The sequence below is a fragment of the Chlorocebus sabaeus genome, chromosome 10 (genome assembly GCF_047675955.1).
Source record: "Chlorocebus sabaeus isolate Y175 chromosome 10, mChlSab1.0.hap1, whole genome shotgun sequence".
NCBI classification, from domain to species: Eukaryota; Metazoa; Chordata; class Mammalia; order Primates; family Cercopithecidae; genus Chlorocebus; species Chlorocebus sabaeus.
The window spans coordinates 15,766,298-15,789,234 of NC_132913.1; the positions used below are offsets into that span (position 1 = coordinate 15,766,298).

The 22,937-nt window shown below is 32.9% G+C and overlaps 1 protein-coding gene across 2 annotated transcripts in view; it reads right to left on the reverse strand.

The window, feature by feature from the left end:
* The window catches only part of DPP10 (dipeptidyl peptidase like 10), a 687,795-nt gene that overhangs the window by 16,666 nt on the left and 648,192 nt on the right, over positions 1 to 22,937 (reverse strand). For both annotated transcript variants that reach the window (XM_007964753.3, XM_007964755.3), the window contains exons 20-21: positions 14,521 to 14,715; positions 13,785 to 13,839 (exon numbers count right to left, since the gene is read on the reverse strand). In XM_007964753.3, coding sequence (XP_007962944.3) covers positions 13,785 to 13,839; positions 14,521 to 14,715 — 250 coding nt within the window. The remainder of the gene's footprint in view (positions 1 to 13,784; positions 13,840 to 14,520; positions 14,716 to 22,937) is intronic.

The window sequence follows — 22,937 nt, forward strand, 5'->3', positions numbered from 1 at the left end:
TTTGAAAAAAAAAAACAAAGACAATAGGACAGGTGAGCCAAGAATATTTTCAAAGAGAGAAGAGTGAAAATGCCTTTTAAAAATATTAAAATGAGTTATAATGAAGCATGTTATAATTGAAAGACTGTAAGATTAGCATGAGAACAGAAAGACAGAATTCAACAGAAATAAACCCTGAAATGAATGAGAACTTAATACTTAGTGAGTATCACTGTTAATGATTTTGATTGAATCAACCAATGGAGCTAGGAAACTGGCTAGCTCTTTGAAACTATATAAGTAAATTCTCACCATCCATCACAAGTGCTATGCATCTCTCTCATCTCTATTAAACTCAGATAAATAAAGAGAAAACATAATAAACACTCATTTAGCCTTTTGATAGATACAGGACATCTAAATAATAAAATCACTGGAAGAAATTACCCAAGAAAGCATTTGAGAAGAGTTTGCCAAGTTTTAGAATTTCAGTTTTTTGATTCATCTTATGCAAATTTTAACAAAATTCAAGAAGCTGAAGAAATATTTCAAACAAGTGTGAACAGAGACTGCTATCTTTAAAATAGCAAAATCTTAGTATGTCAACAAGGAAACAAATATATATGTTCATATATACCAGAAGTCAACACAAACTAAGCATGTATAATGGATAAATGGACAATCCAAAAAGAGACATATAAAATGGTTAATAAATATACAATTTATTTTATTTAAAAGTGTATAATTCTAATGTGATGAAGCAATAGAAATGAGATTTATCCTCCCACATTAAATAACTAAAAATATAGACAAAATATATAAAATAGAAGTTTTTAGGACATTGGACATTGAGCGATGAAGGACATTGATCCCTGAAAGATGGGAAACAAACACATCAATCCTAGGATTGTTACAGCTTGCTACCTTGAAGAATGAAGTTGAGGCATAGCAGAACTATCTGAAATGGAACATACAAAGAAATATGTGCTTTTTTAAAAAAAATTTAAAAGCATATTAGTAAGCTTGGGGCAACTTCAAGTAGCCCAATCTACATATATTTATAATCCCTGAAAAAGTGGACAACAAAAAATATTTGGGGTAATAATAACTAAAAATATTCCAAATTTGTTAAAAACACTTAACCTAGTTAGTTAAGAAATTCAATAAACCGAAGCATAAGACATGTGAAGAAAACTATACCAAGGCATATCACATGGAATTCATTAAAATTAATCATAAAGAGAAATTATTAAAAGCATCTAGACAGAAAAGATGCATTGTACACAGAGGAACAAAGTTAAGAATGATGGCATATTCTTGTTGAAAAAAATGCAAACCAGCAGGTAATAAACAACTTCACAGTGTAGGATAAGAAATGTCAACCTTAAATTTTTGGACCAGAAAATAATAAAATATTTAAAAGATTAAAGTGAAATAAAGACACATTAGAGGTGGAAGAATATATTACTTGCACACCTGGAGTAAAAGGTAATTTAAAGGATGTTCTTCAAGCAGAAGAAAAAGTGAGACTAGGTGGAAATCTGTATCTACACAAAGAAATAATGAACACTGAAATTGGTAGTTACATGGGTAAATATATAAACATTTAAACACTGTATTTAAATTTGTTTTAAAATAACTCACTTTTAGGCCAGGTACAGTGGCTCATGACTGTAATCCCAGCACTTTGGGAGGCCGACGCTGGTGGATCACCTGAGGTCAGGAGTTTGAGACCAGCCTGGCCAACACGGTGAAACCCCCGTCTCTACTAATAATACAAAAATTAGCTAGGCGTGGTGGCCCACGCCTGTAATCCCAGCTACTGGGGACACTGAGGCAGAAGAATTTCTTGAACTCGGGAGGTGGAGATTGTAATGAACCGAGATCACACCATTGCACTCCAGCCTGGGCAACAGAGCGAAACTCCGTCTCAAAAAAATAAAATAAAAATAAAAATAACTGACTTTTAAATGCAAAAATTATAACAATGTATTCTGGGATTTAAAACATGTAGTATAAAATGTATGATAACTATGGCATAAAGGTTGGAAATAGAGAAACAGAAATATACTACTGTAGAGCTCATACACACACACACACACACACACAGTTGCCCTCCTCTGATATATCCCATTTCGTATATATGTACATATATAAATATACATATATATGTATATATACACGTACATGGATATATATAATATGTATGTGTATATATGTACACATACATATATAAATACATACATAAATACTGGCCTGTTTACAGCTCACTACCTTGAAGAGTGAAGTAAAATAATAATATCACAGGAGGACAACTTTAAATACTTAAAAATATACATTATAAGCCACAAAGGAAACATCAAAATAATGCAAAAACGAGTTATAATTAACAAATAACAAAGCAAATTTAATTATAAAAAATGCTCTTTTAATATAAAGCACACTAGACAAAATTTTAAAGAGACTAAAAGCAGAAGAAATGGAAAGTGTATGGCAAGATGATAGACCTTAATGCAACAATAACAATGATATTAAAAGTGAAAGAGCTAAATATATTATTTAAAATCTAGAGATTTAACATGCAGAGTCTGTCAGATTGAATAAAAAAGCAGGACCCAATTCTTTGCAGCCTATAAGAAACACACTTTAAATATAAATACATAATACATAAATATAAATACATAAAAAGAAAAATAATGGAGTAAGATTTATAACATGTTTACAATAATCAAAAGAAAGATGGAGTGGCTGTACTAATATCTGACAAAAAATATTTCAAAGGAAATAATATAACCAAAAATAAAATTGCCCAGGTTGGAGTGCAGTGGCACGATCTCTGCTCACTGTAACCTCCGCCTCCTGGGTTCAAGCAAATCTCCTGCCTCAGCCTCCCAAGTAGCTGGGATTACAGGTGCCTACCACCATACCCAGATAATTTTTGTATTTTTAGTAGAGATAGGGTTTCGCCATGTTGGCCAGATTGGTCTTGAACTCCTGACCTCAAGTAATCTGGCCACCTAGGCCTCCCAAAACCCTGGGATTACAGGCGTGAGCGACCATGCCCGGCCAAGAAGGTCATTTCTTAACAAAAAAGAAGTCAACTAGTCAAGAGAAAATAGTGACCCTAAGCATGTATGTATCTATACAATAAAAGAGTATGGAAATACATGAAGCCAAAACTGATAGAACTGAAAGTAGGAAAAGGTAAACAGACAATTACAGCCTTTAAATAAAAATGACAGGAAGTCGTTGTTTTGAACTAAGCTACTACACTAGGCTCAACAGACCAGACTAAAAATCAAAATGGAGCCACTCATGCTGACTTTCCATGTCATCAAACCCAAACTGACTTGTTACTTGACCTTCCCAGAAAGCAGTAGTGAGAGGTTAGCAGCGTAATTTCCCAAACAGGCCAGTTTCAATCAGCACAATAATGAAGTTTCTTCCTCTGCTTTAATTCTAACAACAAAGTGTAACCTCAAGTGAACTGATGTTAACCAGTTATTTTTCTACTGTTCCTGCTTTATAAGGAAAGTAACTTTGAAATGACCAATCTGCTTTTTATTTTTTGTTACTTCTTTCTTTAATTCTTTTCTATCTATAAAACCAGCCTCTTCTGCCCGGCTCATTGGGATACTTTTTCTATTTTATGGAATGAAGTGTTGCCCATTCTAGAACTGCAAATAAAGCAATTAAGATTTTTAGACTAAACTGTTGTAATTTTGCCTTATGGCATAGCCAAAGATTTCAACACCCTCTTTCATTAGCTGATAGAAAAAGTAGACAGAAAATCAGTAAAGAAACAAAAAGCTTGAATAATATATTCAATCAACTTGACTTCATTGATATTTATAGAACATTCTATGTGGTGAAACTGAGGTAAAGACTTTAAGAATAGGAAAGGTTTGAATTGGAGTTTGAAAAAAGGATAAAGTCTGGATATTTAGAGGGAGAGGGAATTCCAAATTAAAGAAAGATTATGAAATAAGTTCAATTCAAATGTCTCTGCAACAAAAAATCAAATAAAACTGAACTACCTTGACAAAGCATACAGTCTGACTTAGAAATGAAAGCAGAAAACAAATGAATGTAGTACGTTACATACTGGTATAATAATTTCAAGAAGCTACTAAAAAGTGTTCTATGAGTACACAGGAGGGAATAGTATTTGCTAGTGGGAGAGATTGAATGGATGGTTAATGTCAGGCCTCTGAGCCCAAGCCAAGCCATCGCATCCCCTGTGACTTGCAGGTACATGCCCAGATGGCCTGAAGTAACTGAAGAATCACAAAAGAAGTGAAAATGCCCTGCCCGGCCTTAACCGATGACATTCCACCACAAAAGAAGTGAAAATGGCCGGTCCTTGCCTTAAGTGATGACATTACCTTGTGAAAGTCCTTTTCCTTTCTCATCCTGGCTCAAAAAGCTCCCCCACTGAGCACCCTGTGACTCCCACTCCTGCCCGCCAGAGAACAACCCCCGTTTGACTGTAATTTTTCTTTACCTACCCAAATCCTATAAAATGGCCCCACACTTATCTCCCTTCGCTGACTCTATTTTCGGATTCAGCCTGCCTGCACCCAGGTGATTAAAAAGCTTTATTGCTCACACAAAGCCTGTTTGGTGGTCTCTTCACACGGACGCGCATAACAGTTAATGGAGGAAGGGACACCTGCATAGGGCTTAATAAGAGAATTCTAAAGCAATATGTCAGCTAGAGGCTGTTAGAAAAAAAGTAAAAAGGCATGAACAAAGATACTGAGGTAGAAAGGTAGAAGGCATGCTTATAATCAAAGAGATTTCAGTTAAACTATATCGCAAAAAATGCAGTTGGAAAGAAAATAACAGTAAATACAATTGAAATATCATTAGGACCCATTTTACGTAATAGTTTCAACTTTTAGAATTTAGTGACTACTTGTGAAATATTGAAATAAAATTGCATGTAAAAAGACAAAAGTTGACATCTATGCTTTTATACTGACTGAAGTTTGTCTCTTCTCTTTTCCTCTAGTATCTATGTAATAGGTTTAAAAGGTAATTAATTTAATCAATGCTTTCCTGGTGTTTATAGGACTAACATTTTAATACATAGAAAATAGGTAGTAGTATTGTCTAAAAAATATATATTGTTTGACCAAAGCATATTCTTAGAGATACTATCACTCTATTCTTTAATCACTTTACATCATTAGAGAACACTGATTAGAATGGATTAGAAAGATTTGGAACCAACCCAAATGCCCATCAATGATAGACTGGATAACGAAAATGTGGCATATACACACCATGGAATACTATGCCTCCATAAAAAAGAATGAGATCATGTTCTTGGCAGGGACATTGATGAAGCTGGAAGCCATCATTCTCAGCAAACAAACACAGGAACAGAAAACCAAACACTACAAGTTCTCATTCATAAGCAGGAGTTGAACAATGAGATCACCTGGACACAGGGAGGGGAAAATCACACACTGGGGCCTGTCATGGGGTGGGGAACAAGGGAAGGGAGAGTATTAGGACAAATACCTAACGCATGTGGGGCTTAAAACCTAGAAGATGGGTTAATAAGTGCAGCAAACCACCATGGCACATGTATACCTATGTAACAAACCTGCATATTCTGCACCTGTATCATGGTACTCAAAGTAAAATTTTAAAAAATTAAAAAATGAAAAGAATGTGCCTCACAGGCATCCCCAAATCCCAACTTCTTATTAAACATTTCCATACTCAAAAACAAAAATTAAACTAAACAAATTATACACACAACAAAAACATTGAGCATTTTTTAAAATTTCATAATTTCAGCTTTATGGAGATGTATATATATCAGTATGATATATCTCAGAATATAAGTTTAGTTATTGCTGGCAAAGTCCATAATAATGAATGAAATTATTTAGCTAGCTATCTAGATATAGATATATATCACCATAAAAACATGGTAAATCTTAGACCAAAAGGAGAAAAAGCAGAACCTGGAAATTCATTCAAATATTAGTGAGTGTGAAGAAAAGAAGTTGCTAGAAATTGCAAATTCCTAGAACTAGAGCTGCCAATCATTTTTCCTTTCCTTGAGGGAATATTTCAAATGAATCACATCACTTTTTACATTGAGATTTAACCTAGCCTAGAATCTTACAAGGTAGACTTGTTTTAGCCTCATTGATGAGAACAACATATTTATGGCAGTTTCTTTTCCAGCATTAGGTGAAAGAGATACTCCGCTTGGTCCCTCAACTAAAGATGACCAAAGTAAAACCAACCAACCAATCAAACAAATAAAACACAAATATAAATTGGTGGCTTTAAAAAAAGGCACAACCCCAAACACTAAAAATCAAGCTCACAAATCCACAAAAGCCAAATATAAACTGAAAGCTGGAAATTTGAAAAGTAAAGAAAGTATAAAACCAATGTTTTATTCACACGCTAAAGACTTTTACGTTTTGTTCTAATGGCTTCATTGGTGGATGGGGTAAACAAAATCCACAATGGGTCTAAAGGAGACCCTAAATAAATCTAGATCCCAAAAGCATTGTCTAAATGTGATAAAAAATAAACATGCTGCATAAAACAGATGGGTGAAATGTTTTGTTTTTTATTCCTGTTACGAGCTTGTACTGAGCTAATAATAAATAATTAATCTTGACTAAAAATTTGAGCCGTAAGTCTACACTTGGGTTTGTGGTCCCAATTCAGGATACACAATTAAATATAAAACATAATACATAAATACAAAAGGAACAAAAGCATCAAAGAATTCCCATAGATAAAATTCCAAGAAAGTTAAGCTCATCTACGAGTAAATAAATAGTACATAAGGAAAAATATCACCATGACTGAGAGCCAGCAGAAAATAGAGACAAGAGAAACTGATGCTCAAAAATAAGAGATATTTGTTTAATAAGATGTAAAATATCAGATAATGATGTTAAATATATCTTACAAAATACACATCAGCAAAGCAAGAGTTAAAATATAGCTAAACATTTTGATAGAAAGCTCAGTGAAACTTCTAGTTACAATTTTTTCTTAATTTAAGCAATGAATATAGAAAACCATTAGTCACACATGAAGAGAGAATTATTGGACTATAGAAGCAAGTATGACACAGAATTAAATACCAAAAGGCACCAGGAAAAGTTTATAAAATAACCATGTTAAAGTGAGATTTTAACACATTTTTAATAAGAATTTAAGGAGGATGAGAATTTATGACAATATTCTAATAGAAAATTAATAATTTTCTACAATTGACAAAGCACCAAAACATAGATTCAGAAAATCCAATACAACCTAAACATGATCAAAGAAAATTATCTTTTAAAAATATGAAAGCTTCAATATTGCTTAGATGTCAGTTATCTCTAAGCCAGGTGATTTATAGATTCAATACAATTCACATAAGAAATCCCTATGGCATATTTTTCCTTAGAAGTGATACAAAGTGATTCTAAAATTTATAAAGAATGTAATACATCCAGATGAGCCAAAAGAACTTTGAAAAAGAAGAAGACGGAAGAACTACCACTATTTGATTTTAAGATACTACTATCTGATGTTAAGATACGATGTAAGGATGAACTTTATGGTATGTCAATCATATCTCAATTAAAAATGATGAAAAGGGGAAGGAAGGAATAGGTTTGCAGTTGTAACATGCTTTCTGTGATGTAGTAAATTTTAATACGAAAGTGAAAGTTGCACAGTCTGAATGGTCAACAAATCAGTTATGTTAAAATATACCTACATGAAACAATAAACACATGAAAAGGTGTACAGTATTATTAGTTATAAGTAAACTACAAATGAAAATAAAATAAATCCCTCTATTCATCAATTGTGACTGATTTAAAGAGACTGATGATATTAAGTGTTCGCATAAATGTAGAACAAATGAAACTCTTCTACATGGTTCCTATAAAATAAAATACAAAGCATGAGTACTGTCAAAAAAGTATAGAAATTCCTTATACAGATAAACATGGAATTACTATGTGACTTAACAATTCTACTCTTATGTAATTACAAATAAATATGAAAATATATGTTTACACAAAACAAGCATACAAATGTTTATAATAACTATATACAAAACTAAAAACAACACATATGTTTATCCATAGGTGAATGAGTAAACATATTATTTTATAAGTCATACAAGACAATACTTCTCAGAAATATAATTGAACAAACAAAATTATATTTAGAAAAAAGAATGAAAGAGAAAAAATAATTCAAATAAATGGAAGACAGAAGAAAAATAATACGACAGATAATGGGCACATATAATGAAAACAGTAACATTTAAATTTGTCAGTAACTAGAAGAAATTTAAACAAATGTAATCTTTGACCAAAACATAGAAATTGGCAAAAAGATAAAAACATATTTCTCTCTCTCTCTTTTTATTTAAAAGGCATACTTCAATCATTAGGACAAGGACTGAAAATAATAAGATGGAAAGGCTGATAATAAGCATGTATCAATGAAAAAAGGCTGTCATAGTAATTTTAATATAAAAACCATCTTTAATGCAAAAAATTAATAGAGAGAAACTTGGCCAATAGAAACAACAAAAGATTACATTTATCCAGAAGATATAATGATTTGGTAGTTGCAGGACTTGAATAATAATAGCCTTAATATACACTTAGAAAAATTAACTTAATAAGGAGAAATTTATGAGTTCACATTATAAAGGGGTATTTTAATGCATCTTTCTCAGGACATAGTGAAAATAAAAAGTTTATTATTTGAACATAAAAATGGATATGTTTGATTAAATGGACATACATGTAACACTAACACTTTTAGGCACACATGGAAGTTTTAAAAATGTAAACTGGTACAACCACTATGGAAAACGGTGTGGCGATTTCTTAAAGAACTAAAAGTAGAAGTACCATTTGATCTAGCAATCCCACTATTGGGTATCTACCCAGAGGAAAAGAAGTCATTATATGAAAAAGATAATTGCATATACATGTTTATAGCAGTAAAATTCATAATTGCAAAAAATTTGGAACCAGCCCACATTCCCATCAATCAACAAGTGGATAAACAAATTGTGACACACACACACACACACACCCCCACACACACACACACCATGGAATACTGTTCAGCCATAAAAAGGAACGAAACAATGGCATTCACATCAACCTGGATGGAATTGGAGACCATTATTCTAAGTGAAGTAAGTCAGGAATGGAAAACTAAACATAGTATATTCTCACTCATAAGTGAAAGCTAAGCTATGAGGATGCAAAAGCATAAGAATGGTTCAATGGACTTTGGGGACTTGGGGGAAAGGGTGGGAGGTGAGTAAAGGATGAAAGACTATGCATTGGGTACAATATACACTGCTTGGCTGATGGGTGCACCTAAATCTCAGAAACCACCACTAAATAACTTACTCACATAACTAAACATCACCTAGTCCCCAAAACTCTGTTGAAATTTAAAAAAATTAAAGAAAAATAAATCAATTCACTAAACAAAAATTCCAGAACTCCAATAAGAAACTGATAGGCTCATAAAATGGCTAATCAGGATCGAGCAAAACAAAAAAATTAATTACACAAAATTAAACGATTGATAAAGATAAAAAATTATTCCCTTCATAACTCATAAATCAATTGATATTTCAAAGTAGTTTTACTATCCTGATCAATTTTTTGGCTACAGTTCAATTACAGTCAGTAAGTTATAGAAAAGTACCAAAAAATTATTTCATTCAATTTGAAATAAAAATAAGAACAGTTCAGAAGACATAGACTTATCCTGACAAAGAGATATTTGCACTAAATGTTAATAAAAGTACTCTATATCTGTACTAGTGAAAAATACCCAAGACAGCATCTCGAAGGGATTTTTAATTTAAATGTTTATATTTGAAAGGAAGAATGAAAAATTAATAAGCTGGACATTCAACTGAATCATTGATGAATAAAATAGATATAAAAAGTAGATGAAAAATAATGATGACAAGAATGTAAACTAGTAAAGTAAAAAACAAAGATAGAGAACAACCAAGTCAAAAAGTACAGTTCACTGAAAAAAAAGAGAGGGATGGAGGGGAGACAAAAAGGGAGAGCAAGAACAATAAAGGAAGAATGTGAGCACAAATAAGAGCAAGACTGTGCCCTCGCAAAACCAAGAAGGCACTAGTAAGTCATAATAGAAATCAAAATACGATATTACTGCCACAAGTGAAATGATTAAACATATAAGAGGATATTATATATTACTGTTTGTGTATATTCTTGAAAAGTTATATAAGTGAAAAAATATTCTTTTCAAAGTACTAAAAGTGACTCCAGAAGAAATGAAACAAAATCTTGAGTCTTTTATTGGTTACATAAATTTAAAAACTAAATAATTTTTTTAATTCCACAAAGAAAGCAATGGCTCCAAATGTCTTTATAATCTAGTTCCAATTTTAAACAAATTTTTCCACGCAATCAGTATAGCAAGAACATTGTTTTCCAACCCATTTTATGAGTTTAGCATAACCTAATTTGAATCTGAAATCAGTATATTTCAAGAAAAAAAATCACAAGGTCTACTGAATCTTAAGATAAACAGTTTTTTTTTTTTTTTTATGCTGAGAAAGTCAACTTTTAATTTATATTTCAGTCACTGATATGCATATTTGTTGATTGACCTGGTTTTTTTTTTCTATTTAAGATGAAGTCATTCATATTTTCACTTGTTTGTGTCCTATGTCACTGTTTTAGTTTTCCAGAGTCATTTGTTCTGAGGCACATCAAGTACACAATGATGACTTGGGGAAAAAGATTTTGAATTTATAAATATGAAGTCTAGAATGTTATTTTTCCATGGTTTCTAGGCTCAGCTTCTAATTTCTCAGTGGCTGTGGAAGATCTTCTATCATCTCTGCCCAGTCTTCCTCTCATTCTTATTGCCTATTCTTCTTCTAATAAAAGTCAACTACTTCATTTCATGTTCTCCACACATACTCCTCTTACTGACACTGCGCATTTGCATGAGACTTTTCCTTCTCCTCTACCTGCTGATCACAACCCAGCTCATGTTGCCGTTTTCCATGAGGCATTTTACAACCCTTTGAATCTTCTCTAAATTTCCGTGCATGTTTGTAAAAGCTTATTTGGTCCTTTGTGCTTATTTATGTGTACAGTAAGTAGAGCATTGAAATACATAAGCCCTAAACCATTTATATCAGGACTATTAAGGAGTAAAATGTTCCCTACTGCATGTACTTTTTTGCTTGTGTTAAAAACATATAACATAAAATTAACTCTATTAACCACTTTTAAACACACAGTTTTGTAGTGTCAGGTATATATTTGTTTCTGTGAAACAGATTTCCAGAACTTTTTCATCTTGCAAGTATGAAACTCGACAAAAATTCCAAGAACTCTAATAAGAAATTGATGAGCTCATAAAATGGCTAATTACTAACTGAGAGCACCTTGCTGTCCTTTGCACTCAAATTCTTCCTTTATTGCTCTTGCTCTCCCTTTTTGTCTCCCTTCCATCCCTCTCATTCTTTTTTTTTTTTTTTTTTTTTTTTTTTTCTTCTTCAGTGAATTGTATTTTCTGGCTTGGTTGTTCTCTATTTATCTTTGTTTTTTACTTTATTAGTTTACATTCTTGCCATTATTATACATCCATCATATATCCATTAAAAAACAACTTCCCTTTTTCCTCTCCCCTCAAACCCTAGCAACCACCATTTCACTCTTCGTTTTCATGAACTCAACCACTCTAGATATCTCGTTTAATAAGTAGAATTTTACAGTATTTGTCTTTCTGTGACTGGCTATCTTCACCTTGCACAATGTCCCTAAGGCTTAACAGTGCTGCAGTCTGAGACAGGATTTCGTTTTACTTTTGAATATGTCTAGGGTTTCCATTTCTTTGGAATGATCACTTTCTTAGATGTTCTCCTTTAAAAAAAAAAAACATGAAAAACAAATCTTTACTACTAGGGATGCACTTTCAGTTATTTACTTGTTTGTGTTATGTTGGAGGAGCAATGCTCACAAAATATTTTTACTTATCTGTTGAATATTGCTGACAACAAGCGTAGAATACTGCAAAGGCATGATACACTGCAGATGTCTGAAGTGGAGAGGGGATGGTCGTGATTTGCACTGATTTGTATTTTACTCATTTGTTAAGTGAATTTTTTGCACCCACCTGTCAGTGTGTACCACCAAAATTTAAGCCCCAATTAAAGTTACCAGTTATTTTATGTCATGGGTCTCTAGGTTACTTATGAACAGTAGAAAATATCATACGTTTAAATACATGAACACCAAGAATTTGCTTTATTTCTAAACTAAAATAGTTCAAGGTCTTCCTTTTCCTTTCATCATTTTACCTTTACAATACATTGTCCACTGATCTGCTAAACTCAATAGGCTGGGCACAGTGGCTCACACCTGCAATCCCAGCACTTTGGGAGGCCGAGGTGGGCAGATCATGAGGTCAAGAAATCGAGACCATCTGGCCAACATGGTGAAACCCTGTCTCTACTAAGAATACAAAAATTAGCTGGGCATGGTGGTGCGTGCTTGTAGTCCCAGCTACTCAGTTGACTGAGGTGGGAGAATCACTTGAACCCGGGAGGCGGAGGTTGCAGTGAGCCCTGTTTGTGCCACTGCACTCCAGCCTGGCAACAGAGCGAGACTCCATCTCAAAAAAACAAAACAAAAAACGAAAATAAAAAACAAGCTCAATAAATATCTACATGAGATTTTTTTTTTCCACTGTCAAAATAATGTTGAACCTGCCACAACAGTTACTGCAATAAGTAAATATCGTGCAGAGAGCCCAGATGACGTAATTATGCAAACTGGTCATTTCTCATTTCTCAGCCTGTGTCTGTTTTCCTAAGATTGCGATACTTGCTAGTTTTTTGTTTTTTGTTTTTTTTTTTTCCCTATGGAGAATATTCTGCTTCAAGAGATTTATTTGACCAGCTTCCATTTGTTATTTAGGTATAGGTTTAAATATAACCTCATCAGAGAGGCCTAAATTGACCACTCAATCTAATGACACTGGCCTTTTCTATAGTTACCTTTCATGTATCAGTTTTTCTTTATTTTCCTTATGAGGCTTATTACTATATGAAACTGTTTTTCATTTACCTCTTTACTGTTTCCCCTCTCTGGAACACAAGCTTCATGAAAACAAAGCCCCCTTTTGTCCTGTTGTTGTTCTACTTCTAACACCAGGTGCCAACTAACTGCCCAATAAATAGTCATTGAATTAATAAATGACTGACTGTATATAATATTAATTATGCTATTACATTTTTAAAGGATAATACAGAGGAATCATCATATAATGAAGCATGCAATTATATATGCATACATACAAACAATGCATACATGTAATTACATATGTATACATACAAACAATACATATATGAAAGATTTGTTTTTCGTGGTTTTTTTTAAAAGGAAAACATCTAAGAAAGTGATCGTTCCAAATAATGATAATAATAATATAATTCGTAATATAATGAAGCATGTAATTACATACATACATACAAACAATACATATATGTGTACATATACATGCTTCATTATATTATGTATTTCATATATATGATATTCAGACTCTGGAATCCACTTCCTCTGCCATCAAATCTTGCTACAGTGAGGTTTTCCATGTTAACAAGTATGGAATCCCAGTCAATATGGAACTTATCTGTAACCAACTGGCCTCCTATGAATGTGTAATAGGATAGATAGATACACAGATATACTTAGAAAGGTAGATTCAGCATTTCTACTATTTACCTTTCCAAAAATGCTTAATCTTTTGGAGTCAATATAAGGCAGTTTCAGCAAAAATCTGCAATGAAAAAGAAAAACAGTAGTTGTATCTTTGTAAGTTAAATGTGTATACAAATGTATACTTGGCATGCATACATCCAAAACAATAGCTAATGACTAGAAATGTTTCACTAACTGTAGCTCTATTCATGTATAAGGGTCATATACTCCCAAATCTTGCTACTCAAAGTGATGGTCTAGTAGTTTGGTATCACCCGAAAGCTTGTTATAAATGCAGAAGCCTGGGCCCCATTCCATTCCTACTGAATCAACGTCTACATCTGAACCATATCATATCTGGTTTCTGTGTGCTATTATAAAGAACTCACTAACTTTCTTAGGTCACACATTCATGCCAGTGTGGTAATGGTATCTGTGAAACTTCAAGAATTGTGATTAACTGAGGATATAACAGACATTGTGGATTACTGTAAACAAATAATATAGTAGTATAATTAAAATGTATCCTACTTTCATAAATCCAAAGTAAATTTTAATTCCAGAGGGGAAATATGAGAATTATTTTATTATACCACTAAGGGTGACAGATACTTGAAAAAAATGAAATAGGCTTTATGATTACCTTACAACATTGCTCAATCACCAAAATAGAAGCCTTGAGTCAGGGTTAGTAATATTGTATGTATATACCTAGACTCTGTCATTATAGAAAACAGAAGAAAAATGTGCACCCACTTACTTCACAGCTGTTATTTGGTCCTTTACTTCTACTGAACCTAATCTTCGATGAATCTCCTGCAAAATTTTCAGACCCTGGAATCCACTTCCTCTGCCATCAAATCTTGCTACAATGACGTTATCCATGTCAATGAGTACGGAATCCCAGTCAATATGGAACTTATCTGTAACCAACTGGCCTCCTGGTTCTTCATCCCTGCAAATACCAACATATTGGACCAAAACAAGAACAATTGAAAATCTGGTAGAAATTTTAGCTTTCATATTCACTAGTTAAGTAATGGGAAAGAACTGTGCTGGCTATTAACATTTCTGTTAATTCTTGATGATAAACCTGAAGGTAAAAATACAATTTTACAAAGGAAAATCCTTTGTAATTGTATTTTCCTCTGTAAAATTGTATTTTCCTCTGTAAAACTGTAATTGAAAAGTTCCCTGAATAAAATGAAAGTATGACTTAACACTGTAGTAGAAATTAGTTTAGCTCATTTCTCAATGGGGAAAAATGAAGAAAAATGGATGGTACTTTCCCAAAGGCATTTCTAAAGAATGACTGTCAGGTTGGTAGACAGGCCTATCTTTATTGGATTTCTTCCAGAGTGTTTTAGAAATGTCTTGCAAATGGCTTCCAAGGGCTGAAGGGCCTGATAGCAGAACCAATTATGAAATAATTGATAATAATTTAACAGAAAATATACAACCATAAATAATGTTAAACTAAAAAGAAAACTACATTAGTATTTCCTGAATTGTTTTGTGTGTTTGTTTTTGTGGTGGAATTCTCACTGAGGAAAATTTAAACAAGCAGTGAGAAAAATTCTTTTTTTATCACTAAAGTTGACAGCAAGAAGCAGAGACATATATGTTTGAAAAATTTGAAAGCTAGAAGGAAAAAAAAGACACACAAATAATAAAGCATGAATGTTCTTTCCAGAGGGAAAAGAAGGTACAATTTTAAAATCTCAGCTTAAAATTTTTTGTTAGTTTATTTTCTAGAATACAGTAAAAGTAAAAAAAAAAATCAAACTCTGATACAATCACAGACAGTGTCAAAGTTCATACCTAGGTATAGTTCCAACAGGCAGTTGTGCGTGTGTAGATATGAAGAGCATTCAAACATCCAACTCTAAAAGGATCTCCACTGTTAGTTGGGTAACCTGTGAGAAATTCCCACCCTACTCACTCTTCAAGGTAAAAACACCAAACTCTCCTGCCTTCCTCTTTTAAGAGCATGTAAATGTTTACCATTTACAGGTAAATTTATAAACATGTAAATATTTATCTAGAAGCCCCAATACACAAACCATATCCAATAACAAGATTTTAGGTTATTAGATTCACTACAGCAAATAAACCTCTCAGCAACAAATGAAACCAAGCAGATACAGGGGTTGTGTGGGATCAGTAAGTTACGTAAAGAAGTGAGGAGAGAATCAGACAAAACACAGAGCAACTAAAAATTATTAAAGGCTATTGGGAGCTGAATTGTGTTTCCTAAAATTTATATGTTGAATTCCTAATTCCCAGTTGCTTAGATTGTGACTATATTTGGAGATACATCCTTTCAAAAGGTAACTAAGTTATAATGAAACCATAAGGGTGGGCCCCAATCCAATCTGACTGGTGCCCATTAAAGAAGAGGACATTTAGACAACATGAGACCCCAGAGGTGCACAGTGGGACTACCATATGAAGAGGTGCAAAGAGGGTGGTTGTCTGCAACTCAAGGAGAGCCCTCAGAAGTAACCAATTCTGCTGGCATATTGATCTTTGATTTCTAGCTTTCAGAGCTGTGAGAAAATTAATTTCCATTGTTTGAGATACCCAGTCAGTGATATTTGATATTTAGTTATAGTGGTCCTAGTAAACTAATATAAATGTGGTTTAAGCATTTAAGATCCATTATTTCATGCACTCTATATTTCCAAAATTTAATAAACCTTTTGGGAGTAAGTTTTCTGTTATGTGGATTATGAGATGTATTATAAAGAAACACCATAAATAAACTGTGCCATAGAAATTAACGAATCACAACTCTCCTCCGTTCTTTTCTAAGTCACTCGTTTAATGGTGATCTTCAGTGATTAAATAGAAATACGCCTTGCCTTTCCATAGTGTTTGCAACCTAGATATTTTTTTTATTTTCTCTTATATTTTCTTTTAAAATGTATTTAGTTTATGCAACCTTGGCTCTGGATCAGATAATTTGAAATTTGTTACTACCCATGTCCCCACGCTCTAACCTAGAAGTCTAATGTCTTTATTCAGAAGCAAACCTGGAATTGCTGTTTTTTTTTTTTTTTTTTTTTTTTTTTTTTTTTCCAGTTGTCCAGTTGATCCTGATAGAGCTTGTGTAACATTTGAGAACTAGCAGGAATCATTATGCCTAGCGCAATTTCTAGTATGTGTAGGACACGGCCAATGCTTGTTGAAGTAGACCTTTTTAGGGAAAACACTCAGATGAAGTTTAAAATTGAAAGTTCTTAAAAAGTCTTGAGCTTACATAAAGACACTGTATTTTGAAGCTTGTGGATTTATTGCAAATATTTTGACTTACAAAGAACAGGTACCAAAGATTAACTTCACCTTTGAATACTAAGCTGAGTAAAAATATCAAGGTTGAATCCCAACTTCACTATGAACATAGGCAAAAATACCTGAAACACTGGGACTCAGTCTGTGTCTATAATAATGGAAAATACTATCCTGTTTCCCTCAAAGACATTCTGTAAGCATTAATGGCATAAGGTATTTGAAAATACTTTATGACGTATAATGAACAAAACCATGATTAGATTTATAGGACAACAAAAACTGTTTTTTACTATTTTATCTGAAGTTAATTTTGCTTATGTTGAGCATATTTCTTTAGAGTTGCAGTTAAAAATGGAGAACTACATAAAGAATTTTGGCTAGTTGTACAATAATTAAATGCACAATATCTATGGATGAAGCATAATTGCTGTGTAATATAAGCTATTATGCCAGAGGTACTCCCATTTTCTATTTGGACCAATGAAATTTAAAGCCTTACAAGGATACTAAAAAAATGCAATCAACAGACCCTTGGAGATCAGCAGAGTGTCACTAACTTTTAAGGCAGGATTGTTCACCTTTAAACTCTGGCAGAGGCACTAAAGCAATGTAAAATGTTTTGTTTATTTAAAAGACATAACTTTCCAATTTATATATGACACATTGCCTTGTTCACAGCGATTTTAGAAATTCACAACTAAGTTATGTTTAGTTAAAATGTAACTAAGTCAGACATTTTATGGTAGGCAAATAAATTATTATAAGATACAGTTTAAAATAAGGTATAGTTTACAGACTCACAATTAGTAAGTGGCTACAAATTTTTTAAAACAAACCCTTCAATCCTTTACTCATTATTGTGACACCCATGGAAGAAAACTACAATTGCGCTCTTTTGCTCTCTTCTCTAAATTGCCATTTTAAACTTTAACCTAATCTTTCCAAGGTTTAAATGTTAGACCACGAAGTGGTATCAATTCATTATGAACCAAAGATTTTGAACCCATTTCTGTGATCTAATTGGGTGTTGTTTCTTTTTCTTTGGTGCACAGTATAGGCGTATCTATTTCAACATACATTTAAAAGAACTTGGATTATCATGCTAATCATTGACATTATAAAGAACAAACCAGCATGTGCAGGAAAATGAAGGGCATTACTTGTTTACAAAGTGTTAAGCAGAAAATACTAGACTTACAAATAAAACTAAGCAAAGAGTACTTATTCAGTAAGGTAGGAATAGCAAAACATTTGGTGCTAGGGATGACCACAGAGGATGGATGTACTACAGACAAATCATCTATCTTATAATAAATGGGTACCATGACTCATGTGCGTATTGGCTGTGCAAGATTGCTGAGCTCCAATTGATTTAGCTATTTTTGTTTCTTTCTGAGTGTCTCCCTCATTTTCCTTCTACACAATTTTGCTTTTTTATCTGTCTCAAAAATCTCTGGGGATTCATAGTAGGAAGGGTGTTTCAAGGTTGAGAGTAGGGACATACAACTTTGTTGAAATTTGTGGTGAAAAGAACAATTCCATCTGTTTTAAGCAGTGAAAAGGTCATAGCAATATGAAACTTGTCTATTTCTTAACACAAGCAGCAGAATCAAATTAAGACTGCAAACTTTTCTTAGAAGTTAAGGTCTTTGAGGGCAGAATCCTCATCTATTTCAATACCTTCAACACTGAATGTGTCTGTTTGGATGAGTTCACAATATAATAAAATATAGAAAAAAGGGAATAAAAAAAACAATACTCAATAGATTTTTAAAAAGACAGAACAAGCCACCTCTTCATGACATAACAAAATAATATACCAAAACTGGATTAAAGTGTAGAGATTTGTTCAAACTACATGTTTGATCAGGTTCACAAGGTGTTTCAATTAAACTCTAAAAAGAGGATTGAATTTATATTCGGAAGACTAAGGTTTTAGTCCTTGATTTCATTACCAATGTGCTGAGGAACCTTGAGCAATTAATTGCTCTTTTTATTTCTATTTATTGTTTTCCTTGTTAAGTAATATTTGGTGGTAAATAGTTAAGATCACAAATTATCAGGGCAGCACATTTTTAAAAGCACTTATCCTTTTCAGTAAAGCTTTGGTTAAAATAAAAAGAAGGAAGAATAATATTCAATGAGAGGACTTCCCATGACCAGTCAAAAGCATGGCAGAATTTGTCAGCTGCTTATCCATGTCGAATGGGACAGTGGAAAGAAGGGACATAGAGAGAAATGCTTTCTAGTCATCTCAGTTCATCACTCTTTCTAGGCCTACAACAGGTTCACTCAGTTGCACGAGTACCTGTTTGAGAACTAGAATCCTTGAGAACCAAGGGTTGCAATTCTATTGTAGGTGTTATGAATTTAAAAAGAATGTGAAAGGAGGGGTAAAGAACAGAATAAAAATCAAGGTAAGGAAAAGGAAACAATATGCAAAGAACAATATTACCTTATATTCTGAAGCATAATCAATTATCATTGCTTCAATTTTATTCTTCATGACAATTCATTTCAGGTAGAATATTAGATTAACATAGGATAGTAGCTTTAAACAGTATTTGCCTTGGTTTAATTAAAAATTTACTTTATAGAGACTTATAATCCGTGATGATTTAGTTGCAGCATATCTAAAGTATCATGAAGTTTGCCCTCTTTCAAGCAGTATGTACACATAGATCCACATATTGGCTAAGGGCCTCTTGGGCCAATTACTTCTATTTATCTCTTCATTATTTTTAAATTTCTTCTCATAGATGGATTTTCCTACATGAAGAATGGCTGAATGAATTTTCTCATACACTGTATTTACTTCATCATGTAAGGAATTACATTATTTTTTTCTTGCCAGAGAACTGTTTGTTGTCCACATTTCCATCTTCTTCTATTAGGGATATTGTTAATATCATCTTCAAATACCTCACCCTGGTTTATTTACAGTGTAACTTTTGGTTGAATTATTTTTTTTATGAGTCATAACCAGGAAAGCATTTGATATGATCAAGGTTGTTCATACCACTACCAAGACCCTATCTTCACCTGATAATGTATAGAAAATTCTGTTCATAAATTAAACTCTCAAATTGTATTTATCTCCAAATCACTTGCACTCATCTGTTTTCATTCTCAGACTTTTGCCCATTGTCAAACCTTTGGAAAAATTACCTGCATTAATGACCTAGACCTTATGAAGAAGTAAGCATGTCACTGTGAAAAGGTACAGGTGATATGGGGATCAAATCAAACTGAGTTGAGCCCAAATCCAGTGGCTTTAGACACCTACGCCTAAGTTTGCTTTTAATTTGGTATAGAGGGTGATAATAGCATCTAGCCAGTAGAGTTATGGCAGGGATTAAAGGAGATTCTATATGTAGCTTTGTAACGTGCCTGGTCCTTGGTGTAGGTGTTCAATATTATTAACCTAGTTCTGGATAACACTTTGGGACTCGATCTTTCACCTTCCATTCCTCTTTTAGAAGCTGAGCCACCCAAATCTGTCTCTATTTCTATGCAACTCTGCATCAATAATTCCTGTGCTCTTATTCAAGAACATAGTTTCTCAGGGAAGGTGGTTTTATATCATCAAAGTGTTCCTGACCTCTAGTCTATTTGCACAAATACACATAATTTTAAAATCTCCTTATTATTCTGATAGTTTTTACGTCACATAACCAAATCTTTGCTGACTTGAATTATAGTTATATAACCATACAAATGGAAAAGAAATATTGTGCCTTCCACACATGTATATGATGCTCAGCATGTATCTCTTGAACGAGTGTCTGTCGCTTTTGCAATTTTATTAGCCATATGTTAAAGGTATCTACGACCTTCATCATAATTAGATTAGTAACACTGATTGCTTTTAAATTGCTAAAATCCAGAGGGCCTCTGAACTCAGTTGTAGTTTGATTTTAAATAAAAAATTCTTAAGTATTTTCACTTTTTCATATGTGGGTCTGTTCAGTACATTTTAGCGTCATTAATATTGTTGTCTGTGACTTCAGATAAACCTGAAAGTTGATGTTTTTCCTCAATCAGAATTTTTTGTGCTTTTAAAGGATTTTTTAAAACATATATTTGATGTTTTAATTTTTTTTTTCCTTGATCTCCATGTTTGTGTGTTTTGCATTAATAAAATGAAATCGTTTTTCTGGATCTCTTCCCTTGCCTTCCTCCTACTTCTCCCTTTTTTCTCTCTTCTATTTTTAATGAAATAGTTTTCCTCATGTCATGATCAACTATTACTGGCCAAAGGCACTCTTCCGTGTCTTGAATGGAATTTGATACTATCTTGCTCTTTATCTTGAATGAAAGTCAGAGATTTTCTCCTTAGCCTGATGCAAAAGCTGCATAATGACCATCATGAGAGTAATGAAGAAAAAGCAGAGTCCAGTTGTTTAAATGAAGTTATTTGTACTATAGTACAAATCCAAAAAAATGAAAGGTTTATTGTTATACAAGTGGAAACAGTGAACAGCATGGATATTAATGAGCCAGCTCTAAAACTCAAAAATGAACTGTTAGCATTATCCATGCAAAATTAACTTCAGGATAAACATCTTAGACAGCACATGAAAATATTAGAATAGAACCAATAGAAAAGGACCTCAGGGACATCTCCCAGCCAGAAATTGTTCAATATAATGGAAGGAATTGTCTAATCTCCTAATCATCTTTGCTGTCAAAGTCTTACTACGTTAATTCCTATCCTTTGGCCAATTTCCATTTGAGATAATTTCTAACAGTGTGTGTGAGTAAGTAGAAAGGGAAGAGGCTTTGATGATCTTTTCTTTCAGTTGCTGGGAATAGTTATATCATCACAGAGCTAGGATAGCATTTGATCTATTCTCTTGCATTTAGAAAGGGTCATACCTAAATTATTCATGGTTAAAAGAAAGCTTAGCACATTTTATAAATACACCAAAGGAAGAAGAATTTATCTCATTTTTCATGTGCACATAACTGCAATGTGACTCTCCTATGCAGTAAGTCTGCTTTGGATATGATCATGGAAAATATTCTACATTCTGGCTTCAGGAACGGGGGTGGGGGGGGCAATTTAGATAAAAAATAGAACAAAGTGTGTATCTTTAAACAAGAAGCAGGTGACAATCTGCACAACAAACTTAGATTTCTCTATTTTTTCAAGGAGAGGGCAATTCAGCATGGGAATGTAGTGAGTATGGTACTGAGGCTGACAATACCTGGACTATATATCGAGGAATACATACCCGTGCAATGGATTGATAATACAGGAATGGATGCTAATTATTAACTTTCAACCTGTATTTCATCCTTGGTAGGGCATCATGACACTTTCAGTAATGTATAGTGGTGATACAATACTGGTTTTCTAACTGTATAATCCTTTACCTACATTCTAAAAATCCATTTATCAACTGGAAAGTGTGGTTATATAAACATAGGGAATTTTACATCTTCGCTCAGTTTTTGCATCAGTTAAATAGGAATAATAATGATTATAGTACTAAGTATGAGAAGGCATTAGCAGAACCATTTTACAACTTAATAAACTGACACGTAGAGGTAAATTATAAGCCATAGATAGATAAATAATGCCAGTTTTTTTGAGAGAACACAATTATAAAAGTTGACTTCAACAAAATATTCACTTATTACCTTTGGCATATAAGCAATTATATCCTCAATGCAAAAGGAAATTGGAATTCTTAGCCAGAAAAAGATTATAAATTTAAGGTGTTAAAAAATCTCTTTTATTTATTAAGTTCTAATTATGGGCCTTTTTCTGATTTTACACCACATATTTTAAATTCCTTTATCCTTAGAATTTTTTTTTTGGGGGGGGGAAGTAATAAAAGCTTGTATTGCATATTGTTGCTGAGTTTTCACTTCTTA